This window comes from Drosophila elegans, unplaced genomic scaffold (assembly GCF_018152505.1).
Source record: "Drosophila elegans isolate 14027-0461.03 unplaced genomic scaffold, ASM1815250v1 contig_149, whole genome shotgun sequence".
In the NCBI taxonomy this organism is placed as follows: Eukaryota; Metazoa; Arthropoda; class Insecta; order Diptera; family Drosophilidae; genus Drosophila; species Drosophila elegans.
In genome coordinates, this window is record NW_024545513.1 from 21812397 (window position 1) to 21838906 (window position 26510).

The 26510-nt window shown below is 39.1% G+C and overlaps 7 protein-coding genes across 12 annotated transcripts in view; 3 read left to right on the forward strand and 4 right to left on the reverse strand.

Annotated features, from left to right (window-relative positions):
• The window catches only part of LOC108147656 (carboxypeptidase D), a 29439-nt gene that overhangs the window by 907 nt on the left and 2022 nt on the right, over positions 1-26510 (forward strand). For 2 of the 6 annotated variants that reach the window (XM_041707174.1, XM_041707176.1), the window contains exons 3-7: positions 22014-22319; positions 23153-23485; positions 23555-23742; positions 25181-25222; positions 25335-25630. In XM_041707174.1, the coding sequence (XP_041563108.1) occupies positions 22054-22319; positions 23153-23485; positions 23555-23742; positions 25181-25222; positions 25335-25630 (1125 nt within the window). In that variant the 5' untranslated portion in view covers positions 22014-22053. Of the gene's footprint in view, positions 1-22013; positions 22320-23152; positions 23486-23554; positions 23743-25180; positions 25223-25319; positions 25631-26510 lie in introns of all 6 variants that reach the window. The other 4 variants (XM_017274337.2, XM_017274339.1, XM_017274336.2 and 1 more) reach the window with 3 other exon arrangements.
• On the reverse strand, positions 3243-4389 carry LOC108147660 (serine protease SP24D). Its single transcript, XM_017274343.2, has 2 exons — positions 4123-4389; positions 3243-4058 (listed from the first exon to the last, which is right to left on the reverse strand). The coding sequence occupies exons 1-2, from the start codon at positions 4344-4346 to the stop codon at positions 3530-3532; spliced, it is 753 nt and encodes a 250-aa protein (XP_017129832.1). The 5' UTR covers positions 4347-4389; the 3' UTR covers positions 3243-3529.
• LOC108147662 (trypsin epsilon) lies at positions 6813-8608 on the reverse strand. Its single transcript, XM_017274344.2, has 2 exons — positions 8309-8608; positions 6813-7414 (listed from the first exon to the last, which is right to left on the reverse strand). Exons 1-2 carry the CDS (start codon positions 8527-8529, stop codon positions 6886-6888), a joined length of 750 nt encoding a protein of 249 aa, XP_017129833.1. The 5' UTR covers positions 8530-8608; the 3' UTR covers positions 6813-6885.
• LOC108147657 (chymotrypsin-1) lies at positions 9769-11710 on the reverse strand. Its single transcript, XM_017274340.2, has 2 exons — positions 11449-11710; positions 9769-10422 (listed from the first exon to the last, which is right to left on the reverse strand). The coding sequence occupies exons 1-2, from the start codon at positions 11679-11681 to the stop codon at positions 9870-9872; spliced, it is 786 nt and encodes a 261-aa protein (XP_017129829.1). The 5' UTR covers positions 11682-11710; the 3' UTR covers positions 9769-9869.
• Positions 11870-13351, forward strand: LOC108147658 (serine protease SP24D). Its single transcript, XM_017274341.2, has 2 exons — positions 11870-12116; positions 12787-13351. The coding sequence occupies exons 1-2, from the start codon at positions 11905-11907 to the stop codon at positions 13325-13327; spliced, it is 753 nt and encodes a 250-aa protein (XP_017129830.1). The 5' UTR covers positions 11870-11904; the 3' UTR covers positions 13328-13351.
• Positions 15202-17845, forward strand: LOC108147655 (G2/mitotic-specific cyclin-B3-like). Its single transcript, XM_017274335.2, has one exon. The coding sequence runs from the start codon at positions 15837-15839 to the stop codon at positions 17466-17468; it is 1632 nt and encodes a 543-aa protein (XP_017129824.1). The 5' UTR covers positions 15202-15836; the 3' UTR covers positions 17469-17845.
• LOC108147659 (serine protease SP24D) lies at positions 18810-20601 on the reverse strand. Its single transcript, XM_017274342.2, has 2 exons — positions 20343-20601; positions 18810-19374 (listed from the first exon to the last, which is right to left on the reverse strand). Exons 1-2 carry the CDS (start codon positions 20561-20563, stop codon positions 18843-18845), a joined length of 753 nt encoding a protein of 250 aa, XP_017129831.1. The 5' UTR covers positions 20564-20601; the 3' UTR covers positions 18810-18842.

The following is a 26510-nucleotide window of genomic DNA, read 5'->3' on the forward strand; positions in this document are numbered from 1 at the left end:
ATTATTTATCTCAGTAACTGAGAACATTAAGCCGACTTGTCTTTAAATATAGATTATTTTATTTTTAAAACATTTATCCAATTACGATTTAAATTGACTTACGAATTATTAAAGCCACATAGTTCTATTTTATTGGCAAACAAATAAAACAATGTTTTAATATTTTTTTGAAGCAGAAATAATACATCAAAATAACATAAAATACATACAAATATGTCTCTGTTATTATTAGTATTATCAAATTTCATTCCTTAATAGTTTTCTTATCCAATGAAATAAATAGTATTATTTAGATTCAAAAATTGTTGTAATTTATTGGTAAAGTTATGAACTTTGGGTTCTTTTATATGTAATTAAATTATTTTTTTTGTGAATATTCATTTTTTTTTATTTTCAAACATTGGTTAAACTTTTAAATACAGTTTCCAATAAACTGTTACCCGTTGCGCTATAACTTAAGATAAAATGACTGTAACATCCGAATCAGTATTCAAAATATTATTAAATACAGTGTTCTTCAGACCTAATCAATTTGAAATATAAATCATTTCTATCTAAAATCCAAATTCACTTTTGTTCTAAGTTTTCTCTTTCGATAACAATTACAAGTTGGTTACTAATAATTTGGCCATGGGTGTGCCCCCCCCTCTTGGGAGACTTAGCATTGAACTTGACAGTGGCAGAGCGCCTTGAGCCAGTGGCTGTCCACTTTCAGCTAACAAGGTTAGTGGGTTAACTGGCCTGCTTCAGTGCTCCGCACCCCGCTCTTCAATCGCCAGTCTTCAATCTGCAGTCTTGAGTCTTCAGTCTTGAGTGTTTGGTCTCCAAAGAGACGCCAGTCTTTCTCCGGGCCCGGATTCGGGCAAACCCGTTACCATTAACCCGCCGATCGGCTTTGGCATTGCTCTGACCATTAAAAGCCACTTACACTCGCTCGCCCGCTGACTTTCCATGCTAATTAAAATTGAAGCCCAAAATAAGAAGAAATTTGTTTGTCGCGACATGTCTCGACTTTTGAGTCTCAGTCGGAGTGGCGCTGGAGCTGGCGAAGTTGGTAATTGGTAATGTGGATGGCTTCTTGGAACTGGCACAGCCGTGGACCGGGTGAAATTGAGCCACTCGAGTCTGGCGAAGATGATAAACGCTGCGATTTCTTATCAGGTTTAAGCCACACTGACAAACATTTATTCCTTTTCCTTATAGTTAAGGATTTAGAGGTCAAGGGGCCCGATTTTTACTTTCTTTTTTAATAAATGAACTTTTTAAATTAGCAGCTTAAAAAAAACCTTTTATTTAAAAAATCTCGTAATTAATAGTATAAGAAAATAGATCTTTTTCGTATTCCTATCGTTATAATAATATATTTGTTTTGCATTTAAAATAAAATAAAATATAAAATTGAATGTAATAATATGGAATAATCCAGGCTAGGTGTTTTGAAAATGTTTTGGAAATATAATAAATAATATAATAATAATAGATAAGTAAACATGTTGATAAATTATTTATAAAAAAAAGAAAATCGAAATTCGAGAATCACTTATAACTAAGACTTGTTATTAAAAACACATATTATTAATTTTTTCTCGCCATGCAGTAGGTGCGAAGCCGTTGAAATAATTATAAGTTGGTAAACGGTTAACTTATGGGATTGCCAATTTGTAAACCAGTTATTGGTTTAATAAAACTGCTGCAAGCCACTGTAAATGGTGAAAATAGGTATTTCTAGAAGTATGATTGAAAGTGAAGTGTCGATTTGAAAGTTTAATGAAATGATAATTGACTTTTTTTCGAAAAGATACTTTTCTATAAGATTTCTATATATAGATATATAAGATAAAATTATTTCTCACTTTTGTAAGGCCAAATGTTTCTAAAAATTACTTATTACTTATTTTCGAGACTTGCAACGATTAATTCTGGCAGTTTCTGATGCTTCGGGGGTTTTGGTCTGCCAAATTTATATGCATTTCTGAATGTCAATGCAATCTATCATTTAACATTGTGTTTCATTAAATTCGAGACAGCAGGGTCTTGAATATTTCGATATTCAAAGGCCAAGACCATGAATTGAGATCGTGGATCAGCGAGTTCTTCAATTGCCGACCAAAGGCTTTAAAAGGTTCGATGACTTGTGCCGTGAATTGCATTTCGAGCGGCATTCAAAATGACAAACTGGCAAACTGACAGATTGAGGCATTGACGGCCGGGTGGACAAACTGAAGAAACGTGCCGGTTTTCGAGTGGCAGGGGCTAGTAAAATCCACCGAGGCACGCCACGATCCCCAGCGATCCGAAATCCGATAATTGTGCCCAAAAGAGAGCGCACAGACACAAAAACACTGGAAAATTGAAACTCTCGAAGCTGAAAAATAAATAAAAAGTGCGAGACCAGTTAAATGAAAAGCAAAACAAAGTCATTAAACGCGGAGTGCTGGAGAAAAAACTGAAAACTGAAAACCGAAAAAAAAGCGGAAAATTACCGAGCAATAATAGAAAGAGTGAAGCGAGCTGTTTGGCGTTGCTGTTCATTTTCATTTTCACTTTCACTGGCTGGCGGGGAAAAAGTGGGGAAAAGTTGCGCTCTGATAAACCACTAAACAGCCAGAAAGAGACGGCACCAAGCGGGTTCTAAAAAGCGGTCACAATCCGCTGGCTCGCAAATGAGTCATGTAGAGATGACCCAAAAAAAGGGAGGATGGTCCACTTCCTCAAAGGGAACAATGGCTGAATAATATAATGATGTCAAATACATCCCATATAATAACGAATAAATCTCATTCTTAATTTTTGAATCCGAAGTGTCGAAACCATTGGCCCTGAAGACCAAAAAATGTCGAAAACATGTCAAAATCTAATAACACTTTCGTTTTTAATTGTTTAATTTTCTTTACAAAAAAACCATTGATTTCAAGTGGAAAATAAAGCCAACTTCAGCATTCTTAAGTCCGAATTTTAAGTAATAAACATTTTTAATTTTAATTCAACCTGCTATTATAAGTTTATCACTTCAAAACTAGCACAATAAAATAATATTAACATGCATATTATAATATTTTGTAAGGTAATTGTGTTTTTTTTAAAGTGAACAACAATTTAAGGACACTTTCATATAAAATTATAACAATTAAGAAGCATTGATGAACTTGTTTTTCTCTGATTTGTTTTTGTTTTTTATTTCATGAGCCTGATATTTGGAACCTTTTTAATGAAAACCATTAACATTTAATATGCGGTTTAACTAGTTTTGCTGTGCTGTTTTTTTTTAAATGTTTTATTGGTATAATATAGTACATATTTGAAACGTAGACAATATAGATAAGATATATACAGAATAGATAATTTTGAAGCGGAATCCATTGCAGAATTGGGTGATAATATTTTTTGAAGTGCTTGAATTAATTTAAATAAACATTTAACACCAATAATATGCCCAAATAAAATGGTTTGATTTTTAATTAAACTAAGCCAAATTAAGAACCCAATTTTGCAATGTTTTGCCATCCGGGGATTTTCATACTTTCGAGATTTACAAACTCGCCTTCTCCCTGATCCAAGTCCTCAGTTTGGAGATCCTTTCGTAGCCATCGGGAGCATCACGTCCGCAGCGGCCGATCACGAAACTGGCCACGCCCACCAGCTTGCCCTCGTAGGTGGCTGGTCCGCCGGAGTCGCCATAGCAGGCCCCCTTGTCCTTGGGATGGAGCAGGCACATCGTGGTCTCCGGCAGCTGGTGGAGGTACTTCTGCTGGCAGGTCTGCCGGGCCAGGGCCTTCACCTGCACGAACAGCAGGGAGTTGGAGAGCGGTCCCATCTGCGAGATGGAGCCCCATCCGGATATGTCCACGGTGGCATCGCTGGGCGGATCGTCGGTGGCCAGTTCGATGGCGGCGATGTTGGAGCCTAGAGTCAGGGACCTATGCAGGCGCAGCACGGCCACATCATAGCCATTGCCCCTGTAATTGGGATTCACGGTAACGTTGGCCACCGGAATCCTTTCACCGCCGCTTGAGAGCAGCAGGCTGCCCGCGTGGACCGTCAGTTGGCTGGCGGGAACTCTAAAGGCCGGTCAAGGGTTAGGGCTACCAGTAATACGCGAATTCTTCAGATTCCAATACCCACTCATTTTTTCCTTGCTTCACGCAGTGGGCGGCGGTGACGACATAGTTGCTGGACAAAATGGATCCACCGCAAATGTGACTTCCACGGCGACGAAGGGAAATCTGATGGGGGAATTGGCCCTCCTTCGCTTGGGTTCCGCCCACAATCCGGGGTTCCACAGCATGAACCTGACCCACGATTCCGGATGCACAAAGCACCAGCAAAAAAGACCAAAAAGGTATCATAACTGGATGGGCAAGCTTCGTAAACAGTTATACTTGCTATAAGGTTTACCTGGCTTTTTTATATATGACCCAAACTTAAGGGGCTCATCATCATTAGTTCGTCGAAGTGTCAAAGTCAATGGCGCTATCGAGCTTTAACCTAATTTGGTTAGTTTTTGTTTTCTTTCTTTTTTTTTTGCAAATGAAGCCCTCCTAATTACGATGGGATTCAGATGTAGAAAAATCAAACAAAAAACATTCTTAAAGGGGTTGTATAACCTTCAATGGGAAGGGCTCGGAAGTGCTTATCTTTATTGATAAGATTCCGGGAATAACATATATGCCTTACTTAAAGGTTAAAACTTAATTGTATAACAATGCAAATAATATGTTTATTTATGTCAATAGTTCATTACACAGTATTGACATAATATTTCCATTTCCGACCATAAAGTTGCGACTACAGTGCTATTAATTCTCTCAAGTCAAAATAGTATTCACTGTGATACATTTGTTAGCAAAAGTCCTTGAAAAATATAAATAAAAGTTGGAAAAGCATGGTTCAATTTTGGTATGCTATATTTTATCTTCAAAACATTCTGTATCAAGTGGTACTTAACATTGGTATATTAATTTGATTTTGAGACCATTTTCGCAAGTTAATTGATGTAGCCCCATGATACAACCGCCAAATTTGGCTAAAATTTGCAATAAACCATATTATAATGATGGTTTTCCAAAATTTGTTAATAAAAAATATTTTTCCACAGCTCTTAATTTTTAACCAGTTTTAATTTTTTATTTGAAAGTGCTACCATTTGTATTTTTTATATATTATACTTTAATTTTATTTTTTAAAATGCCTATAATATGTACAGCTTTAAATTAGATTGAGGACCAAATTTAGTGGAGTTTTCCATAGGGTCCAGGTCTTAAGCTTGGAGATCTTTTCATAGCCCACAATTCGGTCTGTTGAAAAAGTTAAAAAGTTATGGCTTTTATGTATGCACCAAACATAAGAGGCTCATTATCATTAGTTCCTTTTTAATGTCAAAGTCAATGGCGCTATCGAGCTTAAACCCAATTTGGTCACTAACCATTTTTCTTATTTTCAACTTCAAGTACATATAATTTCCACAGTGATAAATTGTTCCTAATAACACCTAATAACATCCTAATAACACATTAATAAATCATGGAAATACATAGTTTAAATTTGGAATGCTAAACCTTTAATTCGTTGAGCTCTTCAATAGATTTTCTATTGGGTTGGTACTTAAAAACACACGATTTTAATTTTCGTACCACTTTCGCAAAAAAAAATATATATTCCCATGTTCCAGCCCAATTTAGCTGGAATTTACAATCAACCAGGAAATAAATATAATTGACTGACAGTGGATTCTGATCATCGAAAAATTTTTTAGAAAAATTCGCACTTACTAATTTTTTTTTAATTTTTAATTTTTGTAGACAATTATTTTAATTGATATGAAAGACCAAACTTTGAGGTCAGATAGAAAGTTACAATGTAAAAAAAAAAAGAAAAATCCGCATTAACATTAATAAGAGACTATGACTCCACCACAATAATGATCTCCACGGAGACGCAGAGAGATCATGTGGGGGAATTGACCCTCTTTCGCCTTGGTTCCGCCCACAATCCGGGGTTCTACCTCGGACTCATTCTGAACCTCTCCCCGGATGCCTGAAGCACAAAAAAACAGCAAAACAGTCCAGAAATATGACATGACAGAGTTCTTTAAAAGTCATACTTCTCTGCCTGTATATATGCCTCGAAATTAAGCGGCTAATCCATCATTAGTACCCTAAAATGTCAAAGACAATGTACCTATCTAGCCTATAGCTAATTTGTATTCTACGCAAACTATGCCCTTATAATTACTAGGGCAGTTAGGCGATGTAAAACTAAATGAAACCACTCCCTTGGGCTTGTGTAACGTTCTCTTGGCTAAAAGTGCCGAACTAAGGTAATTAAATTGCAGAAAAATAAAAATAAAATACAAAATAGTCGTTATCATTTACATTTCGTTCCGTTAGTTTAGAGTTTAATTACCAGAAAGTAATAAATATTTGTAAGCCAAAAAAAGTTGATTATAAAGTCTGTTTACTAAATTAAAAGAAGGCTAAATCAAATTCGAATCATTGAATCGGATTGTTGTATTACCAATTAAATTGTTCTGACGCCTTACATAATTTTTTGAAATTCCCAAGAGACTGATATCTTGAGCACCTTGGCGAATTTGATCCAAGAACCCATTGCCCATCGATATCTCGAGTTATGGGCCATAAAACCGGTGCCATTAAGGTCATAAATAAGTGAGCATTTCACACGTACGCCGACGGTATTTAGCGAGCGATTATTACGTTAACCAGTGTCCACTGTCCAGTGGCAATCGCCGATCCTTATCCTTATCGCAATCGGGCAGACGATTGAGTCACCGCCATGAAAAACACAGCCCACAGTTCGTTTGGGAAATTAGGAAATAATTATAATTGTAGGTGGGATGGCCAATGGGGAGTATGTACATAGGTATGTCTAGGCAATTTGCTCCTGGATCCAGTCGTGGAAGCTGGAGAGTCGCACAAAGACATTCGGGTAGCGGGATCCGCAGGCGCCCACCACAAAGTTGGTCAGTCCGATCAGCTTGTCCCCGTGGACGACGCCACTGCCACCGTCGCCGTGGCAGGTGCCCTGCTTGAGTTCGTGGCTTAGGCAAAAGCTGTCCTCGCTGTGATCGCTGTAGGCATCCAGACAGGCGGCCTCCGAAGCCACCTTCAGTGACATCTCGCGGATCTTGTAGGACGCAGTGCCCTCGGTGGTGCGACCCCATCCCGCCACGGTGACCTCGGATCCCTCGGCGGGCAGCTCCGCCCCGCTGGCGGCCACCTCGATGGCCTTGATCCGATCGGTGAAGGCCAGCGGTGAGCTCAGGGTGAGCACGGCCACGTTGTTCCGCAGCTTATAGTAGTCCGGATGGACAGCCACCGATTCCACATAGGCAATGCGTCCACCAGCATACTGGTTGGTGCTGCCCGCGCGACACGACAGACGACTGGCATCGATTCTGTTTTCAGAGTGTAAGGGTTTAGGGTTAAAGGTTTCGATCAATCATTGAGGTAAACGCTGAGGACTTTTTCTTTATAAGTTATAAATTAAACAAGAAGAAAATAAATAGAAAAAATATCTAAAAGTCAAGGAATTATGTACTACATTCCTTAAATTAAATTTTGAACTGCTATCATAATAATAACTATTGAGTCCATGACACACACAAAAAAATAGTTACACAAATATAGCTATTGTTACATGAATTCTAAACATTTCCTAAAAGGTCAGGTATTTAATTAATACCACGAAAGTATCAAAATTGAAATCAATTTTATTTGGGTTTAATTATAAGTTCAGTTTTCAAGTTTGTTTTTGTTCAATACAACGTTTTATAATAGGAAGGCATTCTGTCAAATAATATCACTCATACGCCTAGCTGTACACTCCCATCTAGGCAATACCATTCATAAATTAGTATTTAGTTTCAAAGCACTTTTAACTACTATTTACTTAGGAAAGGACAAAAAAATTAATTATTAGTTTATATTTAACAAGCGCTAAAAACTTTTTTTAGATATAAAGAGATTGTAAACAGAGACATAAGATAATAAATCAATAATTGTAAATCGACAGACCTTTTGATACAAAAAATTAGTAACTGGTGGTTTTACAAGTGATTGTTAAATAGTTGCAAGAAAGTGAGATACCAACAACCATACAAATTGTAATAAACCCCGACAATGTTAGGATATCACGCATACGTACAGTGGTTCCTATTCATAATTTGGCATAATTGTTCACCTATCTCGTCTGTCTTATTTAAATCTATAAATGCATTAGCTTTTGGATCACACTATCTCGTCTGTCTTATTTAAATTTATAAATGCATTAGCTTTTGGGTCACACTCACAGCTTTCCATCGCGGTGCACGCAGTGGGCGGTGGTCAGGATTTTGGTCTCGGACAGAATGCATGCGCCGCACACGTGGCCGTTGTCCACGCGCAAGGAGGCGGCGTAGGGCGTGGCATTGGGGTCCGCCTCCGCGCCGCCCATGATCCGTCCGCGGGCGTGGCAGACGCCCACCAGGGTCAATCCGATCAGGCCCAAGATCAGTAACTTCTGCTGCATCATGTGGCTTTGGTCTCTCCTCGTTTAATTTTGGGGTGGTTCAGCTGCCCACGGCTGTTGGAATGGAAATGCGCAATGCCAGCGACGACAATTTAAGTGGACGACTTCGCCGAGCCACCTGAACCACCCCTACTACCCCCCTCCTCCTCCACCTCCTGACCAATCCTTATCTTCGGCTTGGGCATCACAGTAAATCTAATCTTATCGCCGTCATTGCGAGCTTTATACCACTATGGACTAGTGTTACTTGTTATTTGGCCGATCAATTGGCACGTAAATAGAAAACTGCACAAGCAGGTGGAGGGAGGTCCAAGCGATCCGGCGACCATGACAAGACAACACCATCTAGGGTCGATAAAGATGAGTAAGCCAAAAGCTAATGACTAATGAATGCACAATCAAAATCTGGCGAATTCTTGGAGAATTTCATCATTTTGGAGGCAAATAAAGTTTTGGTTTGTAAAAAACCTAGTAAATTAAGCAATAAACAACCTTTGAATACATACTTCTCAAAAAATCAGATAAACCATAGTTTGATGTAAGCCTAGAAAATGATTGCCAAGAATATTATAAAAAATAAAATAACAATTATTTTTAACTTTGAAATTAGCTATTAAACCCACTAAATAATCAGCACATCATCCATGTTTAGGAGGAATTCCCGAGATCGGTATCTAAGGTTTATTTGAATGTAATCGAAGATAAATATTACCAAAATTAAATGTAAGAGAAAAATAATATTAAAGGAAATAACTAACATTTGACATTTTTCTTAGCTTCAACTAAAGCTACTAGAAGTACATTAAAATCACCAAAATAATCAGCACAATTGCCATGTTTAGCGGGAATAACCCTAGATAACAAGTCGGGATTATAAAGATTTCGCTTAGTCATCAACGATCGATCAATAATCACTTCTGGCTTATTGCCCAAATGCTTACCCTTGTTTCGTAGAGCGATTATGGGGTTTTCTTGAGATCTCTATCATAGTTTTGCGATTATATTGCTTTGCTAAAATATATGGGCTTATAAAAAATAATCCAATGTCTTCTTAACCACTTTCTTGTAAACACTGTTAGATAATCCCTGAATACATGCCATAAATTCGAATTCCTTGGTAACTTGGAAACCTTTGATCGGCGCCAATTCGAGGTTGCTCTATCGATTGCAGCTTTATGGCCTGCACTAATTTCCTTATGGTCTACAGTTTGCCCCATAAACATGAAGAAAACAATTTGTTGATTTTGGGGGGAACACACTTTATGCACAGTAAAAAAAATTGTTGAAAAAAAATAAAGGGGTAATCCTTCGGTGAAGCAGATGCAGATGCAGATGCAGATGCACTATTTGGTGTTGGCCTCGATCCAGGAAAGGTAGTAGGAGACGCGGGTGGCCACATCGGGATACTTGCTGCCGCAGGGTCCGAAATTGAAGCTGGTCACTGCGCGGAGCACCTGCTTGTCATCGATCACGGGTGCGCCGGCATCGCCGCGGCAGATGCCCTCCTTTTCGGCCCTGGAGAGGCACACGGTGGACGCATAGCCGTAACCGGCCTGCCACTCGCACTGTGCCCTGCCCAGCGTGTTGAAGTTGGCCTTCTGCAGCTTGTACGATGCGGTTCCATCGGACAGCTCACCCCATCCGGCCACATAGACGGGCGTTCCGTCCGGCAGCTCCGCATCCTGGTCCTCTGTCTCCTCCACCTGGGCGGTGGGCAGTGCCACGGCAGCGATGCGATCGCCGAAGGTCAGCGGCTGCTCCAGCTCCAGCAGGGCCAGGTCGTGCAGGAAGTTGCCGTACGAGGGCTGGATGAGAACGCTCTTCACACCCACTATGCTGCCGCCGGCATACTGGTTAATGGTGCCCACTCGGACGGCCAGATCACTGGCTTCCACGCTGGAAAGTTAGCACAAAAATTAGGCATTAATTGAAGTATTTTTAATAGAAGGAGTATGGGTCGAATTAAATGCCATAAAGTTGTTATTACTTATTTTACCAAACATCTTTTTTAATTTAATTTGAAATGTAAAAAGAACTAGATCATTTTAAAATATTTTGATTTTACTTAAAGAAAGTTCTTTGGGAAAGTTCTTTGCCCTATTTTAACAAACATATCTTTGGGTGTGCAATCCTAAATCTAATACGAATTCTTAAATTGTTTGCCCTATTTTAAACATTTTATTTTACTTACTTACTTTACTTGTCCAATTTTACAAGAATCTCTTTAGAATTAAATTTTTAATATAGTATGAATTCTTTTCAAACATTTTAATATAGTTCAAGAAAATTGTTCAAACTTTTAGACCTTTGTCATGTGAGGGCCTTAAATCATTTAGGGGAATTCTTTACTTAACATAAAAATTCTGATAAAACAGCAATCCAGAGCCTTAAAAATATTTATAATGATTAAAAAACAGAAAACTATTGAGCTACAAAACTTTAAGACCATTAAATTAAATTAATTAAATTAAATTAAATTAATTAAAAAATAATATGGTGCTTCTTTGTCTAAAAGAAATACACTTTTCATGAAAATTATTTTCTTAAATAAATATATTTCGAAATATAACCACAGTTTAGAGCTTTTTAAATATTTGTATTGAATCAAGATCAGAAAACTGTTGAGCTACTGAAATTTAGAATAACTATTTTCACAACTATTTATTAAGGCCCCATTACACATTTTGTTTTTCAATTTGGGATTTTGACATTTAAGATCAGCCACTATTGTCAGATAGCTTAAGAGTCCACATAGTGAAGTATAAAAATCAGACACCTAATGACTACAAGTCAGACAAACTCTTAAAAAAAATAATTACTTTATTAAAAACTACAGGTATTAAGAGATTTTTTGTGGGTAATTTGTAATCCTAAAATTTAGGAAAGCCAAAGATATTTGCAATAAGAGCAGACATGACTTACGGAGTGATGCCCACATTGGAGACGCAATGGGCGGCGGTCAGGACGAAGGTCTGCGAGATGATGCAGCCGGAGCAGACGTGGGCCTTGTTGTAGCGGACGGAGGCGGACCAGGGGTACTCGCCCTGGGCAGCGTCCTCGCCGCCCAGAATGCGACCTTGGGGCGAGGCCTCCGCGGGGAGGAGCAGACCGAAGATCAGCAGGCCCAGGACCAGGGTAGTGCGTGGATCAGCCATGGCGGTGGATTGGCAACTGAATGGGCCCTCAGCCGAGCGATCGATGGTCACCACTTGGCGATCTAATCGATTGCTGGTCGTGTGTGTAAAGATAAGAGGGAGATTTATGGGTGGAACAACACACGGGGCGATTAGATTGCTTAACCCATGGTCGTAAACGGGGGGGCCTCTATAAAGGCCCGCCCGTCGGCAGGAGCGCCTTTCAGTTGAGATCCCAAAAAGCATGAGTCCGGTTCAGTCAGTCCTCCCTCTGCTCCTGGTCATCGCGACCTTGGGCGTGGGCCAGTCCAGCCGGGTGCCGGCCGATGTGGGCTCCCAGCCCCACACCATCTCCCTGCGGCGGAATGGCGAACATGTCTGCGGAGGAGCCCTGGTCACCAACAAGTGGGCCATCACCGCAGCCCATTGCGTCAGTTTGGGCGGTGGACAGCAAAGGTAGATGGTTCACACACAGCAAAAATTTGCATATTACCTGCCATAGATGGCTTTCATAGATGGTTTTCGAGCTTTTATTTAGAGAAGTATTGAATTGTTTTTTTTTTTATTTGTTATGGATTTCATAAAACACAGTGAATAATTTTATTAAGTTTATCCAAAGAACTTAGTAAATTTCGGATTTCGATTAGTAATTATAGTAATATATTTTTATGGCCTGTTTTTGAGAAGCATCAAATTGTTCATTGAGAACTCATATAATATGTATCCAAAAGATTTCTTTTTTTTTAGATACTGCATAATTTTAAAATCCCTTTTTATAACCGGTTGTTAAGATTTTATATTGAAAATTTATTTTATTTATTTTTTAGAAAGTATAATTTAAAGTTTGCAAAAAGATTTAAAACTATTAAATTTTTAAATGGAGAATAAATCTTTTTTTTATAGTTAGTTAGTAAAATACATAGAAATTATAATTAGAAACTTGCAGAAAAGTGTTAAAACAATTAAATTTTTATATGGAGAATAAAAATTTTTTAAAAAATAATTATTAAGAAAGATTATTTTTAAATGAATTGATTTAAACTACGTAAGGTTTATAGGGCTTTTTCTCTGTGTAGGATTACCTTGTTAGCCAATCCAGAGTACATTTTGAAATTCCCCTGACCAGCTACCCAGCCCAGTCCTACAACATTCGAGCTGGCAGTATTCAGCGCCTGGCTGGCGGCCAATTGGTGCCCCTGTCCAAGATCATAATCCACACGAACTACTCCAGTTCCGATGCGGCCGGAGCCAATGACTTGGCCCTGTTGGAGCTGCAGACGCCGGTGACGCTGAATGCCAATACGAAGCCCATTGATCTGGCCACCAGTCGGCCGGCAGCGGGATCCCAGATCACCTTCACGGGATGGGGATCCAGCAAGCCGGAGGGATCCCTCAGCCACGGCCTGCAGGTGGCCAGCCGGCTGAGCCTGAGTGCTGCGGATTGCCAGAAGGAGCTGTTCCTGGAGCAGGAGGACCTGCTCTGCCTGACCCCGTCCGGCGAGGACTCTGCCGGACTCTGTTCCGGCGATGCCGGAGCTCCGGCGGTCTTCGGGGACCAGCTGGTTGGCATCGCCTCCTTCTTCGTCAGCGGCTGTGGTTCCGGACAGCCAGATGGCTACGTGGATGTGACCCAGCATCTGGAGTGGATCATCGAAAATTCTTCCTAAATAAAACCGAGCTATCGTTAGGGATAACTTTGATGTTTCCATTGCAGTGGGAAGGCATTTTGATTGATTGTAATTCAGCAGTTCACGGTTCGCCAAAGTCAAGACCCCAATATTTGTAAAAAATTTTAAAAAATATAAAATAACGTCATAATTTTGTACTTTAGAACGTACTAAACTGTCAATGAAAAGTATCCTCATAATGTTTGCGTAGCCCCATTAATCCCAGTGTAAGAGTTCTCCAAAAAATACAACTGAAAGAGATTTTCATGATCATTTTAAGTTAAAATGACTTGAGTAAAGTATGCGTTTCCGGTTTTTGATTACACTCAACAATCATTTCCATTACAACACTTTAATATGAGTACTTGTAAGATAAAAGAGGTTTTGTTTTCCATAGCATGAGCTCGTTCTCTCAAAAGTGTTACATAACTCAAAGAAAACTAATTTGGTGTGTTATCAGTTCTTTCTTTTATGGGGATATATATTTACGTCCGATTTCCCAATCTTTAATTGATTGAAATATTATTAGACGCCTACATCGCATACCTAGTATGTCGACTTTGTGGTTGCAAATCAAACTCCTATAATTATGCTAAGAAATTCTTAAACAGAGTTTACACTTCGACTGATATTTCGTTAATGCAATTTCTATATTATGTGCTTTATATTTAAATGATATGTTTCAATATATCAATACAGATATCAGATAACAAAATTATGTATCAAAGAGTCCTATTAATATTTGAACTGATAAGCAATCAAACAAAAATACCTCTTAACGAGGTAAGAAAGTCGTGGCGATCGCACCTTCAACATACAAAATATCTGATATTAAGTTGTGTGAAGAAAAATGAATAAGCATTCGACTAAATAAATTATCTTTTTAAATGTTCCTATTCGGACCGCTTCAGTTAGGTATTTTGCCTACACTGAAAAAATAAATACGATAAGATACTCATTCCGATGAAATTCCTAACATCTATAGTGTGTGAGTATCTAGGTCGGCCGGCAAAAAAATGCATAAGTGACCGTATATGTACATATGTGTGTTTCCATGCCAAAAGCCCGGCTGAGTACCAGAAATTTGTGAAACGTGTGTGTCTGTGATTCTTATGTTCAGCGTACAAAACGAAATATGAACGCTGATATATATTTACAACTGCACCTACTCAATAAAAAGTTGCCGAAATTTCTGTAACGCATTTTAATAAGTTTATATAATTGTGCGACGGACCAGTTTCACCAGCGAAAAAACTTTATTCTTTCTAGTGAGACCGAAGTTTTCAAAGCTCGCCCGAATTCGTATGCTTCGGTCATACTGTCAATCAGCTGGGCTGTTGACAAACAAATTTGAGAAAGCAAAATCAGAGATGTTGGATATAAATAACGCCAGAGTTAAATTTTTTATTGGAATGGTGGTTGCAAAGTTTAAGTCCAACCACACCAAAAAAAATTATTTTTTTAACGTGAAAAGTTAAACAAAAATCGGTTCTAACAAGTTGTAATAATTTGCAAAAATGTGCAAAAAAAAAATATTAAATTATTTTATGTGTTTAAGTGTTTTATTTAGGCCGATTAGCAGAGTAACAGCATTTGCCAATACCTATTTAATGACATATATCACTTGTCTGTAGCTTTAACTTAGCTATTTTTAGCGACTTTTCGTTCAATAAGCTAGTTTTTCAAAAAGTCGTAGAAAAACCTTTTTTTTTTGTAACAACAAGTACTTGAAATTTTTTTAAGCTGACACACACACAGAAAAATGCTCATGTTGAGAAGTACCAAAAAAATTTAATTTGAATAACTTTTGAACGGAGCATCGGATCTAAGCAAAATGAAAAAAAATCGTTTTTTGAAACTGCGAGGGTAGAAGACCCACTAAAGGAATCATATTTTTACTTGAACTTAAGAGATTGCTATCAAAATAATAACTCATTTTTTTAAACAGTTTTGTAGTAATAGTAAACTTATAATGTTATGGTTATTATTTTAGACATATCGATAATGTTTGACTGAAACTGCTGCTCGAAAGCTTATAGCCTATTCACATTACAGTATTTTTGAGAACGTGACGCAGTGTGAATTGGTGTTCCACTTTTTCACCGTCTTCCCATCGTTCCCCCAAAAAATACTAAAAGGTGAATAGGCTTTTAGAATATCTAATACCACAGAGGAATTGGTTTGGCGGCTGCACGTTGAAAATCTTTTAGTTCAATTAGACAGTAATATTAGTAATTAGCCACTAATAAATTGATCTCAGGACCCAAGCGCCATAACTCAAACGAAAAACTCCGCTCCGGCTGAAATTTTATTGAAATTGTCAGTTTGTGTGACGACAGCTCCCAAAAAGCAGATTTAAAACAAGCATTAGAATCGAGTCGAGTTGCACTTGCGCTGACAGACAATTCGCTGAATTCTTGAACTCTTCTTAAGCAGACACCAAACCGATACAAAAAACAACAACAACAACAACAAACCGACAAGTGCGAAAAAAAAAAGAATTTCCCAAATGGCACCAAAAAAAGGAAAAAAGCACGCCACCAAAACAGGCGGTCATCATCAGGGGGGCGTGGCCAGGAATCCGCCCATGGCGCTGGACTCCACCACCGAAGCGGGCCGCAAACGGAAGACCGCCATTGCGGGCAACATGGTGGATCCCAACGACGCCGAGAATATGCAGAAGCGCTCCAAACCCAAGGCCGACGATAGTCCCATCAAAAAATTCAAAGTCAAGCGCTCCGCTCTGGGTAACCTGACCAACAATGCTAACAACATGTCACTGCCGGGAGGCCAGGATGAGCAGCAATCGGAGCAGCAATCGGAGCAGCCGTCGGAGCAGCAGCTGGAGCAGCAGGTGGAGCAGCATTCGGAGCAGCCGGCCAAGAAATCCAAGGCTATGAAACGGGGTATTAAAATGAAAGCAAAGAAACAGAAGAATCCCATTGTCACCGACAACGGGAGGAAAACACGCGAATCCAACAAAAAGGAGAATTCGGAGGAGTATTCGGTGGAGCATTCGGTGGAGCATGGCCACAAGGTGGGCAAGGTGGACAAGCTGGAGGAGGCCTTGGCCAGGCCCAAGCGGCGTCCCAAGCGGCCCAAGGCAGTGCCCCCCGCCAAGAAGTCGGCTGTGGGCGAGCAACTGTTATCCATACCATCCAAACCATTCATGCCATCCATGCCATCCAGACCATCCAAACCATCCATGCCATCCATACCATTCATACTATCCATACCATCCAAACCATCCATGCCGTCCATGCCATCCATTCCATCCATTCCGGCGGTGCCACCGAATGTGGAGGACTTTGACCGCAAGCACTGGGACGATCCGTTGCAGGTGTCGACCTACGCAATGGACATATTTGAGTACCTGAAGGGGCGCGAACCGATGTTCCCCATTGTTGACTATATGCCGCGACAGATCCACCTGACCGCCGGGATACGCACCATACTGGTCGACTGGATGGTGGTTGTGCAGCAGAGCTTCGAGTTCAACGACGAGACTCTGTATCTGGCAATGAAGATCGTCGATCTGTATCTGAGCCGTAAGGTGATCAAGAAGGATCAGATTCAGCTCCTGGGCGTGGCTGCCTACCTCATTGCCTGCAAATATGACGAGTGGCAGCCGCCGTCGTTGATCCGCGACTTTCTGTACTTAAGCAACGCGTCCTACAACTACGACCAAGTTGTGCAGATGGAACTCGAGACGCTTCGCACGATCGAGTTTGAACTGGGCGTACCGCTCGCCTGCCGCTTCCTGCGCCGCTACGCCAGCTGCGCCGAGGTGCCAGTGCCCACATTGACCCTGGCGAACTACATTCTGGCGATGGCGCTGATGGACTATGCCACCATTGCCTTCCGCGACTCGCAGATGGCCTGCGCCGTCCTCTTCATGGCCCTGCGCATGAGCGGCGGCTCCAAGCAGCGGGGCCCGGCCTCGAACACCTGGAGCCCCACACTCGTCCACTACAGCGGCTACCAGCTGGCCGAGTTCGCCAGAATTGTACCCGTGCTGAATGCCGGACTGCACCGCAATCAGCCGCCCAACATCAAAACGATCCGGGAGAAGTACACGCTCGAGAAATTCCACGAGGTGGCCAAGGTGCCGCTGCTAACGGACCTGCAGCTCCTTCAATAGACTCAACGTTTGGCCGATGTTCCTCACCAGTTGTATTCGTTCCGTAACATAATATCAATATCTAAACAGGATGAGTGAAATTATCGCTAGCATATCCACATCCCCAACCAAACGAAACGATTCATGTTCTAACATGCACGCCATTGAACAAACTTAACTCTTTAATCATATGTAGATATGGCAAGCTTTGTATCACTATGATTTTTATAATACCCTATGTTATTTGCAACTGCAGCGGAAAAGCATTCTTATGGAATAGCATTCTTGGAATATGGAGTACCTCAGTATTATTGGCATAAAAATGACATTTTAGAAAAATCTATATTTATATACATGAGTTTATATTTTAAACATTAAATTAAATTCAATAGTCTAAATAGTGCTGAAAAGCATTTTGTTCACTATCACATCGGGTATGCAAATAATAATGCTGTTGAAAAGCATTCTTATTGCAGTGTTATTGACTCACAAATTACAAGTTTCAACATAAATTATTTAATATAATTAAATATTTATAAGCAACAAATAGGGGATAAGTTGAACGCAATTATTTATAAAAATATTTGTACAAAGTGGGGATAACACTTTAATTAGGTGCAATATTAAAATTTCAAACTAGGAACGCAGATTCGAAATTATACTTGAGACTTTTGCTTTTCTTAAAAATGTATATACAGTAAGAAGGCCGAACAAAACGAATTTTTCCGAATTTTTTTCTGATCTAAAAATTTGTAGACTTATTATGGTATCTTTTAACTGTATTTTAGATATTAGTCTTAGTAAAAATGTTTTTTTGGAAAGGAGGTAAAAAATGCGTTTTGCGCTGACCACTATATCTCTGAATTGGATCATTCGAAGTTAAAAAACCAAAAAGATTTCTATAAAGTAAATCTAGTAATCAATCGAAGGAATAATCAATGTACAATTTTATGAAAAAACGGTGGTTTCTCAAAAACATTAATATTTGACCAACATTTTGGCATTTAATTGTTTATATAAAAAAAAATAATTGTCGGTGGGAAAAATCTTTCGATAAATGCTAAAAAATATTTTTAAGAAGCTCGTGTTAATATTTGAGACTAGTCGATGACTTAAAATCACAATTTTGAGAAAAACGCGTTTAACGTTTGTACTCGAACTTTCGAGCACTCTAAAAACGCCTTTTAAAATATCATTGTAACTTCGAAAACTTTCAGCGGAACGATATATAAATTTCTTTGTGTGTATATGCACTAAGAAATAAAACGATTTTTTTTATTATTCTAACTGTATTGTAACCCATAAAGGGATATGAGTTTTTGAACTGTCACCTCCACCCCTTGAAGAAACAACCCTAGCTAGTGCTTTTGTCATGCTGTCATTATCGATAGTGCTTTATTGCAACTGCTGCTGGATCCAATCGTAGTTGGCCGCGATGCTGATGAATCGCTCGGGCAGCATGCCGCCGCACTCGCCAAGCATTTGGGCGCCCAGGCCCACCAGCTGGCCCTCGTACACGGCCGGTCCGCCCATGTCGCCGCTGCAGATGCCCTGGCGACGGCCATGGCCCAGGCACAGCACCTGGTCGCTCTGCACCTCCTCCGTTTTGGCCAGGGCGCATGTGCGGGGGGCCATCACCTCGGCTGCGCCGATCTGCAGGGTGCGGTGCATGTTCACCTCGGACTCGCTGGTGCGGCCCCATCCGGAAACCTCCACCTGGGCGCCCAGGGGCGGAGTGACCCGGGAGAGGGCAATTGGGGCCACGGTCGCGCCGAACGGAACGTCCTCCTGCAGACGCAGCAGTGCAATTCCGGTCTTCAACGTGCTGTAGTTCGGGTTGATCGTGATCTCCTCCACGCGGATCTGCTTTCCGCCGGTGTACAGGTCCACGGATCCCACGGTCACGGCAAATAGAACAGCTGGCCACCTAAAATCGAAAGCAAAAATCATTTTATCAACAAAAAAGTAATCTAATCAAAAGTTGAAACGGTTTTTAAAGTACTCTTTCTCCGTCTCTTTCAATTTTTTTATTTTTTATGATACTTTTATTTTTAAAATATTTTTGTTACTTATTGGTAGAAACTTGTGGCGTAGTACATATGAAAATTAAATTATAAAAAGTTTTAAGGCTTACTTTGCAAATTTAAAAGGTATATATCAGAATGCGTTAAATTTAGATGTAAAATATGAAAATGCCGCTGCACAACCACTATTCTTGTGAACAATTTCTTTTTATATAACTAGTTAATTATTATCTAAATTATGCTCGAATCAATTGTACAATATTCTTTTGATTTTAAAGAAACAATTTTCATTAATTTAAATTTTTTAAAAAGCTTGCGAATTTATTTAACAATGACAAAAAGTTACTTTCCTGGAATCTAGCAACTTATTGATATCAGAAGGACACTATAAAAATTTATCAAAAATACTTTATAAATTTCTTATAATTACTATATAAATTTGCAATACTTTGACTGAAATTATTTTGGAAATGTTATTGGTAAATTAAATGCTTTTTAAGCTATAAAATACTTTAGTAAAAAAAAAAACAAGAAATACCATACAAATATACAATGCTTTTGTCTTTAATTAAAGGTTATCAGTAAACCAGAAGGTCGAAACTTGAACTTTAGCGTATGTTTCCTAAATCCACTAAATAAATGCATAACAAGCACTGTAAAAATTCCAAATGAGCAGCAAAAAAACATCCCACAGCTTTTTCTTGCTTTTTCTTGTTTTATTTAGAAGAAATAGTTAAAAAATATTATTGGCTTAAACAAAAAATGTGAGGAATGACTCCTAGGTTAATCCTAGATCTTTAGCGCAGTTATCATTGATTTTCTAAACTAAGGAAGTTCTTCTGGAGGTGGTCTTTAGGATTTGCAAACTTACGGGGTGTCCTTGCCGTCGGAGCAGACACAGGTGAGGGCGGTGAGGGCGTACCGCTGGCCGATGATCACGGCGCCGCAGTTGTAGCTGCCGCCGACGGAGAGGGAGGCCTGGTAGGGCAGCTGGCCGGGAACGGCGTCCTCGCCTCCGGCGATCCTTCCCTGCGGCTGGGCCAGCGCTCCGACGGCCTCGAGGATTAGTCCAATGGTGAGAGTCAGTTTCATGGCTCTATGTTTGTTTGACTTTTGATGGGCTCGCAGCGATGGCGTGAGCTCTTATAGGGCCCACTGGGTTGGGGGTATGGGCATGGGCATGGGCATGGTGATGGTTATGGGTATGGGTATCTTATCGAGGTCCGAGAGATAGTCGGATAGATAGAGCCATCCGGTGACAGAGACCCCTGAGACCGAGACCTGATTAGACAAGCCCTCGCCTTGGGGGTGTATGTGTATCGGGATCGGGCATGGTATCTCCGGGGATCAATTACTGGGAAGCCAATAGGGATGGCAAATATATGGTTATATCGTTATTATATCGCAATCATCGAATTTCAGTTGCAAGCGAATTCCGTTTAACAGACATTACCGCGAGTAACCTTCTTGTTTCCTAGAGTTCAAATTGACTGTTTAACTACAACATTATTATTGAGATAATAATATTATGAAAATTTTGTGCTGGAAGTATCTTAAATTTTCATCAGAAATTCGGACACTTAAATAAATTTCCAAAATCAAAATCTAAAAAGAAAGTACACAGAAAAGTGGACAGACAGCTTAACCAGAAATGCGTTTGCTTTGTAACTTTAAAAACTATTTTGAATGTGAAAATATTACTTCTTTTAAAATCTAAAAAATAAATATTTTAAGTTGCAAAGTCAACCAATTTGTCAACATATAAAAATAAAATAAAAATCTCAAGAGTTTGAAATATTTGTAGAATTTTATCTCAATAGTAGTTACTTTCCAAAACTTTTAATTTTAATAAAGGTGTTTAAAAAATAACCTTATTGCTTTTCAACCGATTGATTTATATGGTGAATTTTAAATCATTTTTTTTTTAATTTACTATGATATAAAATTATATGATTTTAACTGATTCTGTTAACTCTTAGAATTGACACAATTAACACGATTGACACTTTCGAATATAAGTGTAAAATTGGGATGCGGCTTAATTTTTTTTGCCAAAACAAATTGGCTTAAATTGTAATTATTACATAAATATTTTTGAGATTTACTATGGAACAAAATTAATAATACAATTTGACTTCGTTAAACTTTAATAAGCGTTTTCCTTGACAATTTCGAGATGAAGTGAGGTATCAAAATTTGGATGCGGTTTGGTCATTATATGGGTATTTCCTTTGTCATGTATCAACGAACTCTGGTCGGATGATGGATGCTGTCAGTGTCAGGGGGGAATAATCCAGGGCGAACACGTTTGAGGCATGCCACTTACGTACGTCGGGGCAACGATCGCTGATCGCAGATCTCGATCTCGGTCTCGATCTTCACGTAGCAGAGCTCATCTCATCTCATCCCATCCCATCGCATCGCATCGCATCGCATCCCATCCCGATTCGATTTGGCCAGCCGCACAACCAGTTGGCTCTCGTTTCGAACCACATTTCGCACCGCCAGAGAGCCCCTGTTAAATGGTCTGCCCGACCGCCAGTTTTGATCATTCGCAGACTCGCCGCCGACCGATAAGGACCATGATCTTGCGAACGCCATTCGCCGGCCACCAGCTGCTCCAGCTCCTGCCCTCCGTCCTGCTCCTCCTGCCGCTCCTGCCCATCCTCCTTCTACTCCTCGTCCGGCCCAGCGATGCCAAGACGCCCAGTCCCGGGGACCAGCTGCAGATGCAGCACCACCAAATGGCGGCGGAGCCGGGACTGCCGGAGCCCAGGGCCTACCTGCCGGATGCCCAGCACCTGGACTTCGTCTACCACGACCACGAGGAGCTCACGAGGTTCCTCAGGTGAGTTCTTCAAGTCCCTTAAACAAAAACAGAAATTTTAAATCAATTTTGAAAATCTCTAGCAAAAAGAAACCATTTTTTACGGCTTATCGCCAATATTCAAAAAGGCATTTGATTTAAAGTTTCAAAAATCGCTAGTCAATTTTACAAATATTTTGTCAGAAAAATATTTGTAAATTTTATGCGGGCCACGAGGCGCATTCGACATTCCTTAGTCCTTTGTGAAACATCCTTTAGGTCCTTAAAAAATCTACACCTAATGGTCAACCAGACTACATAACAAAGGACATCTTAAGTGATTTGAAAACAGTAATTTTGAGTAGGTTTTAGCAGTTTTTAGTCTTTTATCGATGTATCTGCTAAATTCAAAAAAAAATTGCTTTAAGTTTTAAAAGTCCTCAAGCGTTTTGCTATAAAATATCTTTGGATTTAAAAGAGAAATTCGGACACTCAAATAATGTTATACAACCAAAAGAAAAAAACTGAAATTTCATTTTTTTTAACTATCCAGAGCTTAGAAACCTTTCTAGAATCTGCATCGTTTTATCTATAATTTTCACAACACTTCTTAAAGTTTTCAAGCCATGCAAATTTTAAAAATTAAAACCTCAAATGTTTTCATTTTTTTTAACAACATGCAAAATTCGAATGAGTTTTCCAATTTTGTCAAATTTAGCAAATTGTCAAATGTTGTCATATTGTTGTGAGTTTTAATTTAAAATAATAAGCTAATCAAATTATTTATTATTTAAACAAAATAATCATGTTAGGTGCTAGATTTTAAAATGTAGCCACTGTTAACCCCTTGATTATTTGATATATTCAATATGCAGGGCCACCAGTGCCCGGTACCCCAACCTGACGGCCCTGTACTCCATCGGGAAGTCCATCCAGGGTCGGGATCTGTGGGTGATGGTGGTCAGCTCATCGCCGTACGAGCACATGGTGGGCAAACCAGATGTGAAGTACGTGGGCAATATCCATGGCAACGAGCCCGTGGGCCGGGAAATGCTACTCCACCTCATCCAGTACTTCGTGACCAGCTACAGTTCGGATCAGTATGTGAAGTGGCTGCTGGACAACACTCGCATCCACATTCTGCCCACGATGAATCCGGACGGTTATGCGGTGTCCAAGGAGGGAACATGCGATGGTGGTCAAGGAAGGTGGGTTCTCTGGAGATTTCCCCGCGTAAGAGATGACACAGCCCCTACTAAAAAAAAAACCCTTTTCAGATATAATGCCCGTGGCTTCGATCTGAATCGCAACTTCCCCGACTACTTCAAGCAGAACAACAAGCGGGGTCAGCCGGAAACGGATTCCGTCAAAGACTGGATATCCAAGATCCAGTTCGTGCTGAGTGGAAGCCTCCATGGTGGTGCCCTGGTGGCCAGTTACCCCTACGACAATACGCCCAACTCCAGTAAGTAGTCTCAGGAGTATATCTTAAACCTGTAGCATTGTAGCATAGTAGCATTCCATGTCCTTGCAAACAGATATTTAAAATCAGTTTAAATTAAAACTCATAAAGCTAGGTCTGTGTGGTGTTCAGTTAACCTAAAGTTATGTCTGTCTGCTTTTCAATATTCTATTGCTGATTTGAGTAGGGCAGGTCTCAACGGAAACTTTGTTACACTGGTAAAACGAACCTAGCAACTTATCAAATATAATGTGCTCAATTTAAATATGTTTTTAGTTATTTAAATATGAAATATGAACAAATTTCATTTGATTGCTTTCGGAATTTATTTTAATATCTGAAAATTTAAACCATATTTATCATAAATAAAATGCATTTATCATAAATAAAATATTTTAATATTAAATCGTGCAATATTATGATTTAATATTTCATTTTAATATTGAATATCAAAAGTTATGTCTGATTTTTCATTTGAGAAGAGCACTTCACAACCGAAACTTTGTTATTCTTTTTCAAGATATTCCAATTGAAGGTTGTTATCGAAAGACAATTAAAAAGTCCAGTGATAACTGAATATTCGAAGAATTTTATCAAGAGATCTCAGTGAATGAGCTAATACCACTTGTGTTTTTGCTTGCGGTAGAAATAAAAGCACTTCAAAGATATAGCATGATAGTTCCGTTTCGGTTAGGCTGAAATTAAATCAAATAGATTCTTTGAGGTTTTTTTAGTGCAGTAAAGGAACGATTCGAATAACTGGCGTTCTTAATGTATAAATAAAAGCACTTCAAAGATATAGACTGATAGTTTCGTTTAGATTAGGTCAAAAATTCCTTAACTTTAGGAACAATGAAAACATTGACATTGCTTTAAAAATGAGCCTTCCATATATTTATAATTATAATAAACAGGGAAAACATCAACTACCTCAGCTGTTTTCCCTGTTTTGCCTGGTAAAAAATCTTAGTATATAAATAGGTTTTAATTATTTTCGCTTTAATTTTCTTCCATTGCAAATTTTTGTTATTTAAAATTTATATGTTAAACATTTTTTTATTCGGCTATTTTCGAAATTGATTTGAATATCTAAAATTAGTTTTAATTTTAACCACATGCAACTTAAATAAAATGCATTTAAATAAAAAAAAACCTATGTTAGGTAATAAAATAATATTTTTTGCACTTTAATTACAATATTTTCATATGCGTAGTCTTCAATATTATGATTGAATATTCCATTTTACCATTTTATTTATCAGAGTAGGTTATTGTTCTTGAAATTAAGCAATTTTGTTCAATGTGTGTGGGGCTAATGCCAGACAGTTTGCAAGAACATTTAGAGCTTCGTCCTGCGAAACTTAAAGCCTTAAGCCTTCGGTCTACGGCTGCCGGTCGAGATCCGATTGATAAAGCTCATTCTGTACTCTCCCACCAATATGGCTGCTCAAAGGGATCTGCCGTTCGTCCGCCCTGTGCGCGAGTGAGTCCCCGAGATCCGATCCCGAACGACCCATCTAATCGAGTTTGCTTCTCTTTCCGTTCCGTTCCGTTCTGCTCTGTTCCGTTGCGCCAAACATGTCCCTTGGGCGCAGTGTTCCAGACCTACTCGGCGGCGCCATCGCTGACGCCCGACGACGACGTGTTCAAGCACTTGTCCCTCGTTTACGCCCGCAACCACGCCAAGATGTCCAGGGGCGTGGCCTGCAAATCGGCCACGCCGGCCTTCGAGAACGGGATCACGAACGGGGCCGCCTGGTATCCGCTGACCGGCGGAATGCAGGACTACAACTACGTGTGGTACGGCTGCATGGAGATCACGCTCGAGATATCCTGCTGCAAGTTTCCGCCGGCCTACGAGCTCAAGAAGTACTGGGAGGACAATCAGCTGGTGAGTGCAAAATCTACACTTCAAATTATAGTTTCTGTTAAATCAAATGGGAACAAAAAAAAATTAGTTTTTATATTGTGTCTTATAAATAGAGTGTAAATAATATAACCCCTATTTTTTTTTGTTTCATTTGTATACCAAAAGAGTCTAAAACTGCAGTCTGAAGATTTATTTTTAAACCACATATGATTTGTTTTGATACTTTCGTGCTATAAATTTAATAAACATCTTATTAAGACATTTACAAACCCAAAACTATTGGGTTATATAAATTCATGTAACAATAGTTTAGTTTATATGACAATTTGTTTTTGTGTGTATGGATTATATGGTTATAGAATTTTATTTTTCATTTCAAATCTTCACAAGTTAGTTTAGAATATAAAATGTCAGCAAAGCTGTCTCCCATAAACCAAAACTTTATCAAATGTATAATTAAATCTTTCAAACACTCGTTTATATTTCTGTGTAACCCCTTTTTAAATAATTTATGTACACTAAGACTAATAACCGTTTTCTCATCTACATGATAAGCTAATAGTATATTTTAAACGGCAGTTCCATACACTTTTGTTAAAGTTGAATTATTGGCATATAACAAGCACGAAAAATCGGGATTTAACACTCTTTTAAGCCAATGTTATAATTATATACACTCAGTGTAATACAATTTTAACTTTATTTTTTACAATAATGAAAGTTCAATTTTTTAATAGCTTTCGGTGTACATATTTCAAATCTCGTCACGAAGAGTTCTCTGTCAACTTGTTTATTTATGAACCTTAATAACAGCCGAACAGATTTTTGCTTTCGAAAGTCTTTAAGAACAATTATTTGTTTTTTAAATAATTCTTTGTTTTAGAAGCGTTATTAGCAGAAA